The sequence below is a fragment of the Balaenoptera physalus genome (assembly GCF_965194825.1).
Source record: "Balaenoptera physalus genome assembly, chromosome: 4".
In the NCBI taxonomy this organism is placed as follows: domain Eukaryota; kingdom Metazoa; phylum Chordata; class Mammalia; order Artiodactyla; family Balaenopteridae; genus Balaenoptera; species Balaenoptera physalus.
In genome coordinates, this window is record NC_138891.1 from 84,419,257 (window position 1) to 84,438,166 (window position 18,910).

The following is an 18,910-nucleotide window of genomic DNA, read 5'->3' on the forward strand; positions in this document are numbered from 1 at the left end:
ATTGGTGAGGGGCGATTTGGAATAAGTGGAACTATGCCACATTGCTGATTAGAATAAAAAGTGGTATAACCACTTGGGAAAACAGTTTGTCAGCTTCCTAAAAAATTAAATATTCACTTACTGTATGATCCAGCAATTTCACTCTTAATTATTTACCCAAGAGAAATAAAAACATGTGTTAGCACAAAGACTTGTACATAAATGTTAACAGCAATTTAATTCATAATAGCCTCAAACTAGAAACAATCCAAATATACAACAATAGGTGAGTGCATAAATAGATTATATTGTATTTATACAATAGAATAATATTCAGCAATTCAAAAACATGAACTACTGGTACGTTAAACAACCCGGATAAATCTCAAAAAGATGCTGCTTGAAAGAAGCCAGACACAAAAGCGTACACACCATATGATTCTTTTTATATGAAAATCTGGAAGGGACAATTCACATATATAGTGATAGAAAGAGGGTCAATGTTTGCTGGGAGTTGGGGTAGGGTTGGAAATGGACTGGGAAAGGGCAAAAAAGAAACCTTTGGAGAGGTAATGAAAATATCCTGTATCTTGACTGTAATGAGAGTTACACAGGTATATACATTTATCAAAGCCTATTGAATAGTATAGTTAAAATACGTGCATCTAATTGTATGTATATTATACACCAATAAAATAAATTTTATATTTAGTACAGTGAACCCATATTTCCTTCCTTCTTGAAACACTCCTCTTTTTCAAGAATTTTACACTTTCATGGCCTTTCTCCTGACTTTCTTGGTGTTGCCTCTTGGTTTGTTTTATTAGTTCCTCTCTATGAGTGTCCCAGGGCTTAGTCTTCTCTCTTCAGTTTGATTGAAATACTATCTACAGTATTCAACTTTTATAGCTCCAACTCAGCTCTTTCTTCTATGTTAGAGTTCCATAAATTCATCTTCCTACTTGACATCTCCAATTAAATGTATCATACGCATCTCAAAATTAACATATCCAAGCTGAACTCATTTAATCTTTCAAACCTGTTTCTCCCTCACTCTTTGCTTCCCCAGTGAAGAGCACCATTGTATATCCAGTTATTCACGACAAAAGTTTGAGAAACATCATGCATACCTCCCTTTCTCTTGCACTTCAGATACAGTCTATCAGCAACCGTTAACCATACCATACGTATTAGTTAGTGTTCTCCAGAGAAACTGAACCAACAGGATATGTACATAGAGAAAAAGAGGTTTTATTATAAGGATTGGCTCACATAATTATGGAGGCTGACAAGTCCAAAATCTGCAGGGTGGAGTGGCAGACTAGAGAAACAGAAGGGCTAATGTTCCAGTTTGAGTTCAGTCTGTCTACTGGAGAACTCTCTCTTACTTGGGGAAGGGTTAATCTTTTTATTTTATTCAGGTCTTCAACTGATTGGATGAGGTCCAACCACATATTTAAGGGTGATCTGCTTTACTCGAAGTCCTCCAATTTAAATATTAATCTCATCCAAAAACACCCTCGCAGAAAACCTAGAATAATGTTTGATCAATTAGCTGGACACCATGGCCCAGCCAAGGGACACATAAAATTAACCATCACATCATATTTAACCTCTCCCCTCCTTCTCTACCATCATTTCCCCTGTCCTAGCCACCATCATTTTCAGCCTCCCACTTCCATTCTTTTTTGCCTGCAATCCTCACTTTACCCAACAATCAGAGTTTACTTTTTTTAAGATAAATCAAATCACAAGGACTCCCCTGAGTTCCTAAGCAGCTTCCTGTTCTACTTAGGGTAAGGTGCAATCTCCTTATCAAGGCTACCATGACCCAGTGACCCGGCCCATTCTACCCTGGCAGTCTCACACCATCCCACTCTCCCCGCTAATCGTCACCTCTAGCCAAACTGCTCTGCTTCTGTTTCCTAGAACACAGCCAGCTCTTGCCCACTTCAGGGCTTTGCACATGCTGTTTCCACTGCCTCATCTTCTCCTCCTCACTTCTTCCCACAGCTTCCTTCTTCTCACTCTCATTTCCAGTGTTTCTGTTCATTCCCCATCATATCTCACCTAAACAATAACTGTAGCCTTGCAAGAGGCTTCACCTTCACAACTTCTTTGTACTCAGCAGTATTGTCAGTTTTCTTTTTAAACCGCAAATCTAGTCTCTAAAATATGTCTAATATAAAGTCTTAACCTTTTTTGTTCCATAGATCCTTCGGCAGCTGACCAAGAATCAGCACTCATTATTCTCCTTCTCAGAATATTGCCTGAAAATAATCAAATAATATGCATACAATTACAGCACAAATTATTGTGAGATAAGTTACTGAATTTTTTCAAAAATTTGTGATACAGTTATCAATATGCTTCTTTGTTAATAACAGGATGTAGCAGTAGATCTCATCACCACAATTTTGAAGATGAGATTAGCATAAACATTTTAAGGTATCTGTAACAACTGTAATATGAAATAAAAATACCTAATTTCTTTTGATAACAGGGTCACAGGTATTGCTAGTACTGTAACCAAAAGTGGGGTCCAGCTGCTCACCGCTCAAAAGCCACTAAAGAGGCCAGGTTGGTGGAAAAGAAAGTTTGCTTTATTTTGGATGCCAGCAAATGGGGGGGAGGGCGGACGCCTGCCCAAAGGTGGACTCCCCTCCCATCAGTCAGGGGGCAAGAGCTCTTATAGACAGAGGGAGGGGGCTACATGCAGAAATAATACAGTCAGATTTCTTGAAATTTCTTGAAATTGGTCATCAGTGGTCTGACCTGCATCATCTTGATTGTTTTAGGGACAGTTAATCTTCAGTTCCAGGGCAGGTTTGTTTCCATTTCTTTGAGGCCAATTCTTGGAATTGTGTCAGTTTATGGCATGGCTACAGCCTGGTCATCATGTAGTTAACTTCTTCCACTTGGTGGGGGGTTTCGGTATCTATAAGACAGCTCACAGGATATGGCTCAGAATATTATCTATAGCCCTTAAAGAGGAACTAAAGGTCCTTGACTATGCTTAATGATTAAACTATTATTATTTGGTCTCCTTTGACTGTTTTCCTTTGTTTCTGCATTTTCTCACTTGTCCGATTAAACTTATCCTTTGGCTAAATTTTTTCCACAAACAAAAGGCAGGCTGAGGACATGGGGGTTGGGGGGGAGGACCATAGGGTCCTGCTCTGTTTCAGTACCACTATATTTTGTTAGCTACATTCATAATTGAAAGTGTTATGACTCAATGTTTCTTTCCCCCCCAAAAATTCATAGACTAAAGCCCTAACTCTCAACATTACAGTATCAAATGTGAGGCTTTGGGGAGGTAAATAGATTTGGATGAGGTCATGAGGGTGGAGCCCCCATGATGGGATTAGTGCCCTTGAGGGATGAGAAAGACACCAGAGCTCTTTCTCTCTCTGCCATGTGAAGATACAGCAAGAAGGTGGCAATCTGTAAGCCAGGAAGAGGGTCCACATCAAGAATCAAATCTGCTATCACCTTGATCTTGGACTTCCCAGCCTCCAAATCTGTGAGAAATAGATGTCTGTTGTTTAAGCCATTCAGTCTATGTATTTTGTTTTAGCAGCCCAAGAAGACAAAGACAGAAGAAAACACTATAATAATTATTATTTTACATAATAATCAGTAAAAATAAAGATGTATTTTATTTTCCATCTAAGTTTACAAACCCCTTGAATTCTATCCCAGTTGGATTCTAGTAGTTGAGTCCCTATGTACCAATTATTTTTACAATAAAGTCAAAACTCCTTAGTTTTCTAAACAATTTACAAATAATTCCAGCACTTTTTTCCAGCCTCATCTGTATACAAAACCACAATCCCCTTATAATCTAATCTCCAGACATACAGACCTCTTGCCATGTCCAATTCTATCCAGTTGTTTTGTGTCTTCAAGTCTAAGGGTGGTCTCTCTGGCTGGAATATCTCTCTCCAACTTCTTCACCCAACAGCCTTCTTCATCACTTAAGACTAAGCATTTCTGACTTCTTCTTGTCCTCCAGGAAGCCTTTATTATTCTCTGCACAGTTTAGGTACACGTCTACCTGATTCTCACAGAACTGTTTATTCCCCTACGGCAGCCCTCACAACCCTGCCCTGCCCTTGTTTCATGTCAGCATCCTTTAACTGTATGGATCATGTCTTATTTCTTGTGCTATCTCCTCTGTTTAGGGCAGTGCAAGGGTTTAATACATTTCTGTGGAATCAATTGATGTCCTGAAACTGTAGCAGCTTCTAGGCTCCTGCAGAGTAGTCAGAAAACAGAGACTGAGCATGTATAACTAGAAGTGAGTCCATCTGAGTTGCCCTGGTAATGGCTTTAAAGTAGCAGATAAGGATTTGAACTTAATAATATACAACATGACGCAATAGCACCAACTTATGCATCACAAAGACTATTTGGAGAAAAGGCCAGCAAAGAGGAGAGGCAAAACAACATGACTTTGCCTGTTCAGGAATACAATAAAGCCCCTTTCCAGAGCAGGCCTGGGTTGCTGGGTAATCATCCCTATTTTAAGTGATACCCTGGTTAAATGAGTTCTTGCTATATCCTGATTCCTTTAGAAAAAATCCAGGATAGATACTAGTGACAACTGGTTTTATTACAGCTGTTAAGGTGAGGCTCCAGTGTTTTTGTTTTTATTTTTGTTTTCAATTTTTTATTTCTTATCTCACTTTCTACACGGTATCAAATTATTATATACACTTACATATATATACACACACGCCATACACATATTAAATATGTACATATGTATACATGCATATATACTCATATTTACATATATGTGTGTGTATCATGTATAAATATATATATATATACACATATATATATGTATGTGTGTATATATATATATATGTATATATATATAGTGTCTTTCTCATCTGGCAAAAAAATTATACTAATTTTTATGTTATTAAACACCCACTCTATTGCAGCATAACAGTAACATACCCAGAGTAAATATTTAAAAATGTTTGTTCAACATAATTTGCTCATAGGAAAGGATCCATGTTCATTAAGATGTATAATTACTTTCATACCATATGCTGTTCTGTTGTAAAATAAGGTTTGATATTTAAAGGTGATACCTATGATTTCAAAATTAGATCACATCCAATATCCCATTCTTCTAAATATACAACATGTTTTATGACTTTCACTCTGAGTTTGGGGGTGGGGAAAGTGTCATTGGCATCCCTGAAACTCACTTCCAACCTTGGCTACCATGTTTTCCTCCTTAGTAGCCATAATGGTATTGTCCCTCAGCATTTTCAGTTTGTTAGTTAAATATTGAAAATATCAAATCAACATGTGAAGGAAGAATGAGGATATACTATATACCTTGGAGAGCAAATCACCATGCTTATGCCACAGATATTGTGAAAATGTCCAGGGGCCAAGGAACCAGGACCAACTGGGTGGGAGGTTACTGGAGCTGGGGCAAGAAGGAGGGACTGATGTATCAGGAATTTTTTACATTGTACATGGCAGAAGCACCATTCAAACTAGCTCAAGCAAAAATGAGAATTAACACATATAACTGAAAGGTCCAAGAATAGTACTTGCTTCAGGCATTGTTAGAACTAGGCGGCCAAACAATGTTACCAGGACTGTGTCTCTTTCCATTTTGGGGGTAGGCTCTTTCCATGTGGTGAGAAAACAGTCATCATCTGTGAAATGCATTCACTTGTCTAGAAATGCTACCAGGAAAAAAGTTTTTTTCCTGCTATCTCTGGCAGAAAATTCCATGGGAGGACTGGCTTAAGCCAATCTCTGTGTCCAGGAGATGTATGGTCTGATTGGCCAGGCCTGGTTCTTATATCTATGCTATGTTGAGGAAGAGAGGAAAAGATTCCGAGTCAGCTCCATTAAAACCAAACAGCATAGATTCAACATAAGAAAGAGGTAGTCTATTGCCAGAGGAATGGAAAGGATGTCAGGTGGGCAAGAACAAGAGACGTCCACTGCTAAGTAATGTTATGAGACACTGCCCTATGGATAACTCTATTGTTTTAAAAGTGATAAGGTCAAAAAGCATGTGCCAAATTTAAATAGAACACTTACAGTAAAATTTGTGATTACAATTTTGAGAGAGTCATTCATTTCCATTTACTGAGATCCTACTAAATGCCAGGCAGTGTCTTAAGAGCTGGAAACAGAAACAAAAGAGAGAAAGTTCTTAATTTCATGAAGCTTATAGTCTAGTGATGGAAGATAGGTGAATAAAGCAACTGAGCAAATGATACAGTATTTTAATGGAGATAAGACTTATCTCTACTTGAAATACTTTCAGAGGAAAGGGTGATAGAAAATATTGAGCAAGCTGCTCTTGGGAGGCTCTGATGAGAAGGTGATGTTTCAGAACTGACTTGAAAGAGCCACATGGATTTCTAGGGAAGAGCATTCAAGCAGAAGGAATAGAAGGGGCAGAAGTGGCAATGGAGGACCAGGATGCAATGTCAGGAGTGGAGCAAGCAGGGACACTGAGGAGGCTGCTGTGGCTGGAATCTCTCAGCCACCATTGAGTGACTGAATCAAGACTTGAGAGAGTCATGTAGCCATTGTTGCCCCAAGTTCATCATTGGGTAGATACATGAGAGTGCTAGGTTCTCAGGCAAATACTTCTCTCTCTTTTCAGACAAGGGGCCTGAGTTGCAACTTGGAGCTCCCATGGGAAGTTTGCAAAACCGGAGGAAGGGAAAAAGAGGTAGAGAGTGACAGGCAAGAATCAAAGCCCTTTCATTCATTTATTCATTCATCCATTCGTGCATTCTTGAAGCATTTATTTCGTATCTGCCTGCTATTTTCAGACACTTGGGTAACCAGAGTATAAGACTAAGTAGGACAAAAATCCCACACCTAAGCAGTTTGCAGTCTGGCAGGAATCGTTTATGCAGACAGGGTGGGCTACATCAGGGAGGGGAAGGCAGGATTCCTAGGTCCAGGCTGACAGGAGTTTAGAAATTCGTCAAGGGCAGCACTGCAGAGCACTGTTGGTGACCCCAGTGCTAAGGCAGAGGCTGACTTCCCTCCCGGGTGGAAGCGATACTTAGAGCCTTCCCTGCCTCTTGCTGCTGTAAGAGCTGAGACCCAGGTGCTGCTTTCCTCACCCTGCCACTGCTTATCCCCCCTTGCTTAATTAACACTCCTGGGTTTCTAGGCACTACCCTATTCTACTTACTAAAGGAAGAAGGGGGAAGGACCATGAGCGTAGAAAAAAGACAGACACAAAACTCTTCCTTTTGTTTCTAATCTGCATCATTTTTTCCCTAATATGGTGGGGAATTTTAAAAAAGCATAATTCTTCCCTCCAGGCTTAAAAAAAATTCCAAGGGCGAGAGATACCTTCTTTTTACTTCACTGCATAAAATGAAATATCCATCATCTTCTTATCTAGAGTTTAAAAATAAATTTGTACCAATGGTGTACAATCAATGAGTCCTTCATAAACATGAGTTTTGAAGTGACTGAGTCTTGCTTTATAACCGTGCTCTCCCCAGCATGGACATAAACACAGCTGGGATGGGTGGTGAAAGCCCGCCAGGCATCGCAAACTGGTGGTTTGGTTTGGCAGCCCTAGATTATTCTTCTTTATTTTTAATTTATTTTCAGAATGTTAAGGTAGGTCATGAATTCTTTACATTTATTTTATTTTTTATTTATTTTTGGCTGTGTTGGGTCTTCGCTGCTGTGTGCAGGCTTTCTCTAGTTGAGGGGAGCAGGGGTTACTCTTCATTGCGGTGTGCGGGCTTCTCATTGCGGTGGCTTCTCTTGTTGCGGAGCTCGGGTTCTAGGCGCGCGGGCTTCAGTAGTTGTGGCTCACGGGCTTAGTTGCTCTGCGGCATGTGGGATCTTCCCAGTCCAGGAATCGAACCCGTGTCCCCTGCATTGGCAGGCGGATTCTCAACCGCTGTGTCACCAGGGAAGTCCAGGTCATGAATTCTTCAGTTCGTCCCAGCCCTGACCAACTTGGAACCACTCCATGGTGTCTATATCTGTTGAAAGCAAGGAAACTTTTGGGAATATTAGACATTTAATTCTCAGGTCCTCATGGGCCAACCCACTCTCAAGCCTTACAGTCCCTGGGTATCACCAAGACCTCACATAATCACAGCTGTCCAGCCATCATTAGAAAATGTTTATCTAGAGAACACAATTCTAGCATTCCCTTTGGGACAGCAGGGCCAGGGTTAGGGTGAGGGTAGTGAGGTATATCAAAAAATGAGTGATCAAGATAAATAATATTTAATGCAATATTTTAAAAATCAAAATTAATGTAAAAATATCTATGATAAACAGAATATTAAAATTTCAAATAAAAAATTTTGTTTGTTTCATGACCCTGCATTATTGCACAATGGCACCATTCCTTCCCCATCAACCCTCAGCTCCCTGGCCTGGCAACACGGCCCATGTCCACCAGCAGGTGGGTTTGTGAGAGCTGACGGTGGTGTGCCAACTGATCGGGCAACATGGAGCTTTCTATATAGTTATGTTTTTTATTGTAGAGCTTTTATTAAACTTCCCATTTGGTTCAAAATACAGAATGATATCTTAATAAGTGTATACAGAATTGCACATTTTTCCTTTTACCTCAGGCTTCACTAAGGCACTGGAAAGCAGCCATGGAAACCACAAGGTCCTCTCTTATTTAGCAGTCTGAATGAAAATGTCTGCAGTGTGGAAAGCAGCTTACAAAATAATATGTACAACATGAGCCTAATTTAGCTTTAAATATGTATCTATATACACATATGAATATAGCTTAATAGATAAGTGGATAATATATGGGAAAGGAGGAAGGCAGATAAGCACACAGACAGTCAATATGAAGATGTATCTCTAAATGGTTAGATGCTCAGTTCTGGGTGGTAAACTGTAGATTATTTTTAACTTCTTTTTTAAATTATATTTTCTACCTTTCTACAATGAAAGAGTATTATTTGGGTAATTAAACAATAAAATTATTTTAAGTTTCTTATGACACTCCCATGTGCTTTCATAGCCTGATTATATACAAGGCAATGTTAATTGGCAACATTTTTCTTTGTGTGGAGGCATCTCGCTTCATCAAAGATGTACTTAGTAAGGTACCATCTGTGACACTAAATATGCTGTATTTACCAACAAGGACGCATACCTGTAAAAAAACAAACCAGGTAACCAATCTGCTAGAAGATGTACATTTAAAATGTCCTTGCCACTTTAATAAAATTCTCCAAGAACATTTAATGACTCATCATTCTCATAGCTATAATCTTGCCCTCATTCCTTATGACTGTGAATTTCTTTCTAGGAAGGAAGCACAAAATTGCAGTTATATACAAGTAAATATGTGACTGAAAGAGGTGGTGAGTGTGGACGCAGCCTTTTCCTACATGATAGGCAGGCATGAGTTTTAATCCCCTAGGGAAAAAAAGTGAGTGTTTTTGAAATAAAAAAAGCCCACAGTTTTAATGTTCATTAGCTAACATTTAGCTAGAAGGGTCACCAATCATTAAATTATTTTTATAGGCAGCTTAGCAGAAGCTGTTTCCATGACAACAGACAATGTATGGAAGGTAAAAGAAAAAGTTAATGGACTTTGTGGTGAGCTTAATAATGCTCTATGGAAATCATTCATTAATCTGATTTTCCTGTTGCTCAGGATTCCATGCCAACTGCAAAACCAGTTTTCCTGGGACTGGCAGATGTTGGAAATAATGCATTTTTGAGAGCCCCAGTGTGCCTTTCTCTAGGGAGTTGAGATAGAGAGGTTGGTAATCCCCCCTCAGTCTCTCTTATGAGCTGAATATGGGAAGAGACTACTACTAAAAAAAACAAAAACAAAAACCAAAAACCTTAGATCACCTCAAAGTAACTACGGAAAGTATAGGTTTGGTCAGAACAGCAGGCACGTTTTATCCTCATTCTCTTCTGGAATCAACATCAGCAGGTTTGCTCATGAATTAAATGTTATATCAGAAAAAGAGGAATCAGGCTGCTTTCTAGATTTCTGAACTAAGCCACTGGGTGGATGATGGTGGAAAAGGTTGAAGGATGAGCAAAGTGTGTGTAGGGCAATGGGAATAAAAGGTTCTATTTTAGAAACCTCTTCATCTTCAAAGAGATCAAATGTATTACATCATGCCAGAACATTTTAGACCTAAATAACATAGCTCGGTCCAAAGAGTTTACTTCATGCAGACATGGCCATGGTTTTGTTATAAATTGAATATTGGGCCTGGTGCCCAGAATATAATCTTATTACCACCTGAAAGAATCACTTGTCACTGTTGAGGGATTTTTAACTTGTCCTCAACCTAGTTTTTATTTTTTAAACAGTAATCCAGATGTAGATGTTTTAGAGTCATCAAATTCTAAACAGAATTTAGAATCTATTTGTTTTTGTATCTTGAATGGTCTATATTTCCCAGTATCACCTGACTTTGTGTGTGTTGTGTATATATTTGAGTCACATTGTTTTGTACCAGTGTGAGGGCTGCAATTATCCTTGGCATGTCTTTTAGGATCATTACAAGCCTCTCTGATGTGTCTTCCTCCATTTTTATAATTCTATTAAGGAGACAAGATTTTAAAAATCAAATAAAAATAGATATTCATAAGTAAAAACAAAATTCCAACTCTGACACAACTAGTAAGACCACTGAACAGTGTATGTTAATATAGACTTAAAATGTCATATGCTATTATTTTCTATGAATATGGATTCAGTGGAAGAAGTTTAGAATTATACTTTGAAGGAGTTGAATTGTGTCAGGTCACAGGAATGTTGCTTTGAAGTGTAGATTTGGGAAAGAAATGAAAGCATTTATCCTACCAAAAATCTTTGGGGTAAAACAATTCCTAAAGCAATATCCTGACAATATGGCTCCAACCCATGGATAACATTTTCCAACACCTTTTCTCACATCTGATGAGACCATAATCCGATCAAGATTGAGTCCCAGATACTTGCAAAGTCTTCTGTGGAAATCACACCAACTCAGAATAAATTCAAAACTCTTTAATTGTTTTAATATGTTATTGATGCTTTCCTTTTGACCTTTTTATGCTTTTCCTTATAGACCTTTTTCCTTGTGATTTCTTCTTCCACTTGGTGTCAGTGGTGAGGAAAAACCCCTTGATCCAGTAAGGACTCATCTTTCACGTGACATCAGCTTTCTTCAAAGCATTAACTGGGCACCAGCTCCACACAAAGCTGAGCAGAGTTACCAAGGTGTAGGTTGTATCTCCTAAGATCACTTATTTCCATGATCTTCATTATTTTGAAGGCTTTGACACAATTTTCTCTTCCTTGTTGGGAAATTCTATGTGCAGATGAATGCAGAAAGCTTAAGGGAGTCCATTGGCAATGCTTGTCTATGAGAATCAGGGTCAGGACAGAGTATGACGTGTTAAGAATTTGTACCAGGATTGACTTAGGAAATTTAGAGGGAAAAAGAACACCATCAGATGCTTCAAGATTTAGGGACATTGCTTTGTTTCTCACGGGAACTGTTTACCTTCTAGTAGAGGGTATTAGAAAACAGAAACTGGAAGGAAATTTGAAAAGGATAGATGTGCTAAATATAGACCTTTTCTTTGTATACTATCACCATTGGCAGGAACAATGATTATGACTAATCAAGAGTCTGTCAGCTGCCTTGTGTGGGGATAAGTCAACAGAAGTTAATAAACTGAAAAAAATTAAATGGACCATGTCAATACTTGGGTTAAAAATAAATTATCTAAACAAATGCCTGGGGGTTTCTAAGAGTTATGCATGTCTTACATTATTTAACTTCGCAAAACCTAGAATAACTTTCCATTGGATACTTCTCCTGAGTCATGAAAATACGCTGAAGTGATTTTAGTAGAAGCAAGTCTTAGTGCCTGATATGGGTTGAATTGTGCCCCTCCTCCCCCAATTCACATGTTGAAATCCTAACCCCAAATACCTTCAGATGAGACCTTATTTGGAGACAGGGATTGGACAGAGGTAATAAAGTTAAGGTGAGGTAATTAGGGTGGGCCTTAATCCAATATGGCAAAAAGGGGAAATCTGGCTATTGACATACCCAGAGATGATGTGAAGAGACATAGGAAGAAGATGGCCATTTACAAGCTGAGGAGAGAGGCCTGGAACAGATGCTTCCCTCACAATTCTGAGAAGGAATCAACCCTGCCAACACCTTGATTTTGGACTTCAAGTCTCCAGAACTGTTAGCAAATAAATGTCTGTTGTTGTTTAAACCACCCAGTCTGTGGTACTTTGCTACAGCGGCCCTACAAAATAAAATAGCACCCAAGAGCCCCATCAAGGACCTACGCCATTGGTTCTGACTGAAGCCTTATGGTTTCATCCATCTTTTCTTTGTCAGGGTGGTTGGTGTCAGACTGGGAGGTCAGAACAAAGATAAAATGTAAGAATCCCAGTGTGTCAAACCAACTCATGAGAAGGTGGAACAGAAACACAGAGCCGTTGGGAGTTTGATTACTCTCATGGTTTATTAATATTCAGATTGAAAAAGGAGCCTTAGAGCCGCAAGTTAACGCTAATTGGCACATTTGCTTTATTTCTTTATTTTCAAAACAAACTGGGTTTTGATTTTTTTCCTTTTTGTTCATTCCATCACATTGAAAAGGAGGAAAAGAAAAATGGTTTTGAATTCACTCGATATTTTGGACTCCTCAGATGAACGGAACATTGCACACACACTTGGAACAGAGAGAGATAGAGAGGAAAGTGGACTCCCACAGGGCCACACGCACCAGATCAAAAAACTTGGATACAGTGCAAGAATTTCCCAAAATGATTGGATCATCATTACCAAAAACTCGCCATAACAACACCAAGAAACAAAAAATGTTTAAGCCACACTGTTTGACTTGGGATCTTTCCTGCTTTTTTTTTTTTTTTAAATGTTTGCCACACAGAGAGAAAGAGGGCTAGTGGGTGGGAGAGGACAGACTCACAGACGTGAGCAGGACAGGAAGGGAAACTTCAGAGAGGAGTTGAGAAGAGGGTGAGGAGCGACAGGGTTCAGGAGAGGGGAGAGTGGGGATGTGAAAAGCCATTTCTTAAAGTTCAGGCATGTTCTTGGTCCGCCTCGCGTTCTTCTCCTTTACCCTCATCCTGCCGGGCACTTTCCTTAGGTTTGGTTTCGTCTACAGCTTCTGAAGAAGAAAACAGATGGGGTTAGGGCGGGGGAAGCAGAGTTAGTATTTTGTCTCATCTGTTCAGATAATAGTGCAATGCATTTCTTCTTTTCATACCACTTCATAAAAGATTTAAGATAAAAAGAGATTATTGCTATCTCAGTAATGTAATTTCCAGGCTCAGAAGAGTTTACCCCCAGGAAATTGTTCAGTGACACATAGAGAAAAGCTCAGGAACAAAGCCGTGATATTGTGGGTGAGGAGTTCACTAAAGAGAAACTACCATGGTCTTTAATCTCTCAGCCTTACAGTTAAGGTATCCACACAGGGGGGGTCCACAACGATCTTGTATTTCTTTTGCATTAATGTCAGACTTATCATGACAGATACTTTATGTGGATCATTCAACATCCATTCCAACTCTCTCACCCCTTATTTCTAGTATTATAAAGGCTGGAAAGGGCAATACTTGCATTTTCAGCTCCCCTTGGAGCTAGGGATGTCCATATCACACAGTGATGGCCAAATCGATAGAGACAGACTTCCCTGGGAAGGCTCCAGAGGAGGTGTTTGCTCTTTACTCTATCCTATTCCTGATGACTGTGACATCAAACAATACCTGGTAGTGTAGCAGTCACCTTGTGACTATGAAGATAAAAACTATACACTAAGAATAATGAAGGCAGAAAGATAGAAAAAAACCTACTTGTGACCAACCATACTACTCCTGGACACTTTTCCTCAGACTTTTTCTTATTAATGTGAGACAAATGACTAACTTCTTTAAGCCACTGTAGTAGTCTTTAGTTTCTGGCAGTCAAAAACATTCCAAATGAGTACACTTATCCGTAGGGCAAGTGTGTTTTGCTTAATAAGAAAGACTTTGTTTCTTTTTAAAGGATCATTTTTTTCCTTAGGAAAGAGGTGATTTTCTAATTACTCTTCTGCCTGGTTTCCTGCTAGAACTCAGTCAACTGATTTCATACTACAGACGGCTTACTAGTATGCCAGCTAATGGAAAGAGAATTTGCCTTGACATCACATCTGTTATTAAACTAAACTCCTGTATCAGGGTCCCCAAGACTCCCCCCAGGTTCAGCGATTTGCTAGGAGGATTCACAACACTCAGCATGTAGTCTTACTCATGGCTACCATTTACTACAGTGAAAGGATATAAAACCAAAAAAAGCAAAGGGAAAAGTTGTATGGGGCGAAGTTTGGAGGAAACCAGGCACAAGATTCCATGAGTCCACTCCCCACGGACTCATACAAGATGTGCTTAATTCCTCCAGCAATGAAGTGTGACATGTGTGAGATGTCATAGACTAGAGAAGCTCACCTGAGCTTACAAGTCCAGGGTTTTTATTGGAGACTGGTTGTGTAGGCACCCTCTACCTAGCATGTACCAAATCCAGACTCCCAGGAGGAAAACAGATGTCCAGCATAAACCACATTGTTGGCGCAAAGAGTTTAGGCACAGTGAACACTCTTTTAGGAAGTGGTGAGAACCCTCTCAAAATTCAAGTTCCCAGATGCCAGCCAAGGGTCAATTTTTCACACAAGTATTTCTAAGACTTGAGGGATGTTGAGACTAGAGAAATGGGGAACTTCTAGGAGACCATTAGAAGAGCTCATAAAAATGTATGTTTCTTTGAAATCAGTCAGCTATATATTTATATTCAGATAAAGGTGAACATTTATATCCAAATAAGACCACTGCTGCTAAATATAATTTTTGGAATTCCTTCTTTGGACACCTATCTAATAATATTCTTTTAAGTCTCTTCAGTAGCAGAAAATGCTTATTGTTTTGAAAATAGATGTGTTTTTTTTAAGAATCAAATGAGGCTGGTCTGGTAAGTAGCAACTATGATAGGTCATTTTATCTTACAATGACTTGTTTTTGACCAAAGTTTTTAAGTCTGATTTATTTTGTGGGGTTTGCAACAGACTGTAAGTTACTTTCAAAATGTAGTTATCCTAGTGAGGCTATCTACTACTACTCATAAAGAATTTTTTAAGACTAGATCCCTCCAAAGTGATCATTATTAACTCTTGAAGAACCAGCACACTGATCACATTTTCCAACAAAAATTTTTGGGTGAAACTAACTGAGTTCTGATCTTCATAATACTCTATGTACCAGCAGTGTTCCTCGTGTATTATAGAACTTTGGTGCGCTAATGGATCATTTAATTTTCTATCAGAAGAAAGCTTCCATATTTGTTAGATCTTTTTATAGCAATTTTCAATTCTTTCAGATAATTTATTTAGTTCCCTAGCCATGCCCAAACTTTGGAGACTACAGGTATGCCCACAGTGGTTTATCATCTTTACCAGTTCCAAGAAACCACATATTTAGTGCCCTCTTCAAACTGCAAAAGAAACAGAATATTGATTTAAACTGTCTAGAAGAACATAGAAGGATTAGCTACAGGAGCAAGAGAAGACTTCAAACCTCTCTTACTAAAATAAAAACTTGGGAGCTATTATGTATGATTTGAAGGAGATTAGGAAACTCAAGAGAAAAGGTGAAATCAGGCTGGTTAAGGTGAGAACAGAGGTATATTTGTGAAATAAGGGAACACAGTTCAAAAGGAGAAAAAGAAGGAACAAACATCCAGATAATTTTAAATAGCCACAGTTTCTGTCCACTTCTGGAGTGGAATCAGGTTAAATCCTTCCAAATTCCCCCACTTTCTCTTGCCATTCTTTGCCTGGGCCCAGGAGAAACGGTGAAACTTGACATGCATCTGTTTATTGTGACAGGAAGTCATTGCTGTCTGTTCCTTATTAAAAGAGCTTCAATATCTACATATTCTTTCTCTCAAATGCTTCAAAGTGTTTGAAATATAATTATTTGTTCATTTAGTTGTTCTATAAATTGGTATCGAACACCTTCAATGTACCAGACATTCTTCTAGGTATTGAGAAGGAAAGTGAGAAAACCAGTAAATACCCTCGCTCTTGTTTAAGCTTTTTGTAATAAACATTTAATAGGCAATGAAATCCATAATTATAGAATATTGGCAGTGAGAGGGACCTCTAAGATCACCCAGTGACTAAACCATAAGTCTTCAAAGGTAACGACAGTATCTACTTTTGTACAACTTTGAATCCCCCATGTCCAGCACAGAACCTCGTGCAGGAAAGGCCCTCAATAAATACTTGCTGAATGAAAGAATGAATGGACATCCTCATTTCATAGAAGAGGAAACTGAAGTTCAGATAAAGAGATTTTTCTCTAAATCATATGGTTTGCTCATGTCAAGCCAGGACTAAAATCTAGGTCTTCTACTTGTCCAGGTTTCCCCATTATATCAGGTGGTCAAATGTGACCAGAGAAGGTCAAGAAGGTCTTTATGGAAAGAACCATAAATTGTAACTTTCCTGACCCCTTGTATAAAGTGTTTAGCTATAGCTACCATATTTGAGTCTTTCCTACACGTTTAGAACAGTTCTAAGTGCACTTATGTCATTTGGTTAATTCTCACAGCTACCTTTGTCATCCCAGTTTTATAGGCGGGGAAGCTGATGCACAATAAGATAAAGGAACACACTCTCTGTGAATGGCAACAGTGAATTTCAACTGAGGACAGAGCCATCTAGGTAGCGTCTATTTTACATTGCTCTCCCAGCTCGTCCCTTTGCCCAAGAAGGGTGGATGGGCTCATAGTAGGAGCTATAGCAGGGGGTCCACAGGTACATAGGCCTGGAGACTATGAAGTCTAAAAATTGGTCTTTGTAAAAGCAGTTCAGAATGGAGGGAAGAATTCTGATTAGTCTTGAATAATATGAAATCTGGTCTTGGCCCCTTCTGGCACTAATTACATAATTTGTAAATGCTAGAGATGAGTTAATATGTATTCTTTTTAGTATTTTATGCAAAACGTTTGATCATCATGGTGAGTTCAAAGATGGATGAATGGCTGAGGCCAGCTGGTCACTCCAGAGATCATGATTCAATTAGCGTAAATAATCACATTCCCCATCTAGAGGCTCAACCTCTCTCTGAGACAGTTGTTACTTAAGAAGAGGCTGTGGAAGCTAAAGACTGAATGGGATTTTCAGTACCAAGTGACATAAAGCAAGTGAGGGAAGTAAATGGGCCCGGAGCTGGCGAATGAGGAAAGCCTGATGTGACAGCTGAAATCCAGCAAGTTAAAGAGTAGAAAGTGTTCTCCCTATTTCAGTTTAGCTCTGAATAGTACTTTTACTCATATTAAATATGAAAACCTAACATTAATACTGTTATTTTGGTTAAGGCATTACAGGAAAAGAAAGATCACAAAGTGAATCACAGTTGACCCTTGAACGACAACTGGGTTGGGGGCGCCGACCCTCTGTGTAGTTGAAAATAATCCATGTATAATTTATAGTGGGCCCTCCGTGTCCATGGTTCCTCCGTATCTGCACTTCCTCTGTATCCAACATCCAACATCCATAGATTCAACCAACACGGATCGTGTAATACTGTAGTATTCACTATTAAAATGAATCCACATGTAAGTGGGCCCGTGCAGTTCGAACCTGTGTTGTTCAAGGGTCGACTGTATATATCTCCTATCTATGTGTGTATATCATGTGACTAGCGAGCTTCCTCACTAGGAATCATTATTATTCTACCTAGGATGGGTTTATTCCCCAAAATCAGTCTTCACCCCAGAAATCAACCCTGAAATCCAATTATTATGATATAGACTATGCCCCCAAATAAATAAGTAAAACAAAAACTGATGACGTGTTTTAGCAGTTTGGTCTAAAAGGGGGAAAAATTTGTCTCTTAATAAAATAAAATTGAGCAATTTTAATAATTATTATTTGTATTAAATAAATTCTCAAAAATTACAGTCAATTTGAAGAGATAATGTTAGAATCTGATAAAGAGCTATACCCTTCTCCAGCCTTGGCATGTTAGCCTTGACAAAAACATTACTTCTTCTGGGCCCAAAGACCTCTTAGGAATAACGATGTTCACTAGCAGCTGCCATGAATTTTACCATTTCCATGTTACTTTAAAAAGAGAAAGTTAACATCATGACAGTAAAGCCATGTATTCTTCATGTTCTAGAGTTGAAGGTTGCTTCAAAAGGGAAGAAAGAAATGTGTTCATTAATTCATTTATTTATTCAGTAAAAGATCCTGGGCCTTTACTACATGCCACACACTGTGCCATGCATTTCAAATGCAATGCAGTGCAGTGGTGATACAACAATGAAAACATCAAGCAAAAAGCTCTGCCTTCTTGGAATTCATATGCTAGTAATTATTGTTTGTGGGAGAAGGGGTGATAAAGGAAAAAGTAATATCTAGACAAGAAGAGCTCAGCCCAAAGGGGCATATTTTCTCCTAGGCCACTTCTCTTGGATTTGCAAAGTTGAGCATCTCTAATGAATCTCATAAAATTTGAAATATGGAAAACTCTAGTAGTTTTCATATCCTTGACCCACAACTACCAGTCCTAAGAAAGATCAAGACCACATTAAGACAGCAATAAATATGAAAGTCATTTCTATATCCATTTGGAACCGGGTGGCGGTAGGGGACCCCGGTGGATGATTTCACAGTGGTCCTTGAAATATGTGTCTCTAACTGGCTCTCTGATTCTTGCTGAAATAGATTCTGGAAGCAGCTCTTGTCTTTATGCATTCCGTTCATTTCCTCGAAAGGGTGAGACTAGCACGTCTGCACATTCTGTTGGTGAGCAAATACCAGGAGCATATGCAGCAGCGGCCGCGTGTGTGCCCAGCCAGGCAGCCCGGCTGCAGTG

The 18,910-nt window shown here is 38.9% G+C and overlaps 1 protein-coding gene and 1 long non-coding RNA gene across 2 annotated transcripts in view; one reads left to right on the plus strand and one right to left on the minus strand.

Moving 5' to 3' along the window:
• Nucleotides 1-3,631: 3,631 nt before the first annotated feature.
• LOC309659894 lies at nt 3,632-9,838 on the plus strand. The gene is made up of 2 exons (XR_014263030.1): nt 3,632-4,838; nt 4,869-9,838. It is a non-coding gene; the product is annotated as an uncharacterized lncRNA (long non-coding RNA).
• Nucleotides 9,839-12,530: 2,692 nt separating this feature from the next.
• The window catches only part of GAP43 (growth associated protein 43), a 92,653-nt gene continuing 86,273 nt past the window's right edge, over nt 12,531-18,910 (minus strand). Inside the window, exon 3 of the mRNA XM_082460110.1 lies at nt 12,531-13,158. Within this exon, the coding sequence (XP_082316236.1) occupies nt 13,070-13,158 (89 nt within the window). The 3' untranslated portion in view covers nt 12,531-13,069. The remainder of the gene's footprint in view (nt 13,159-18,910) is intronic.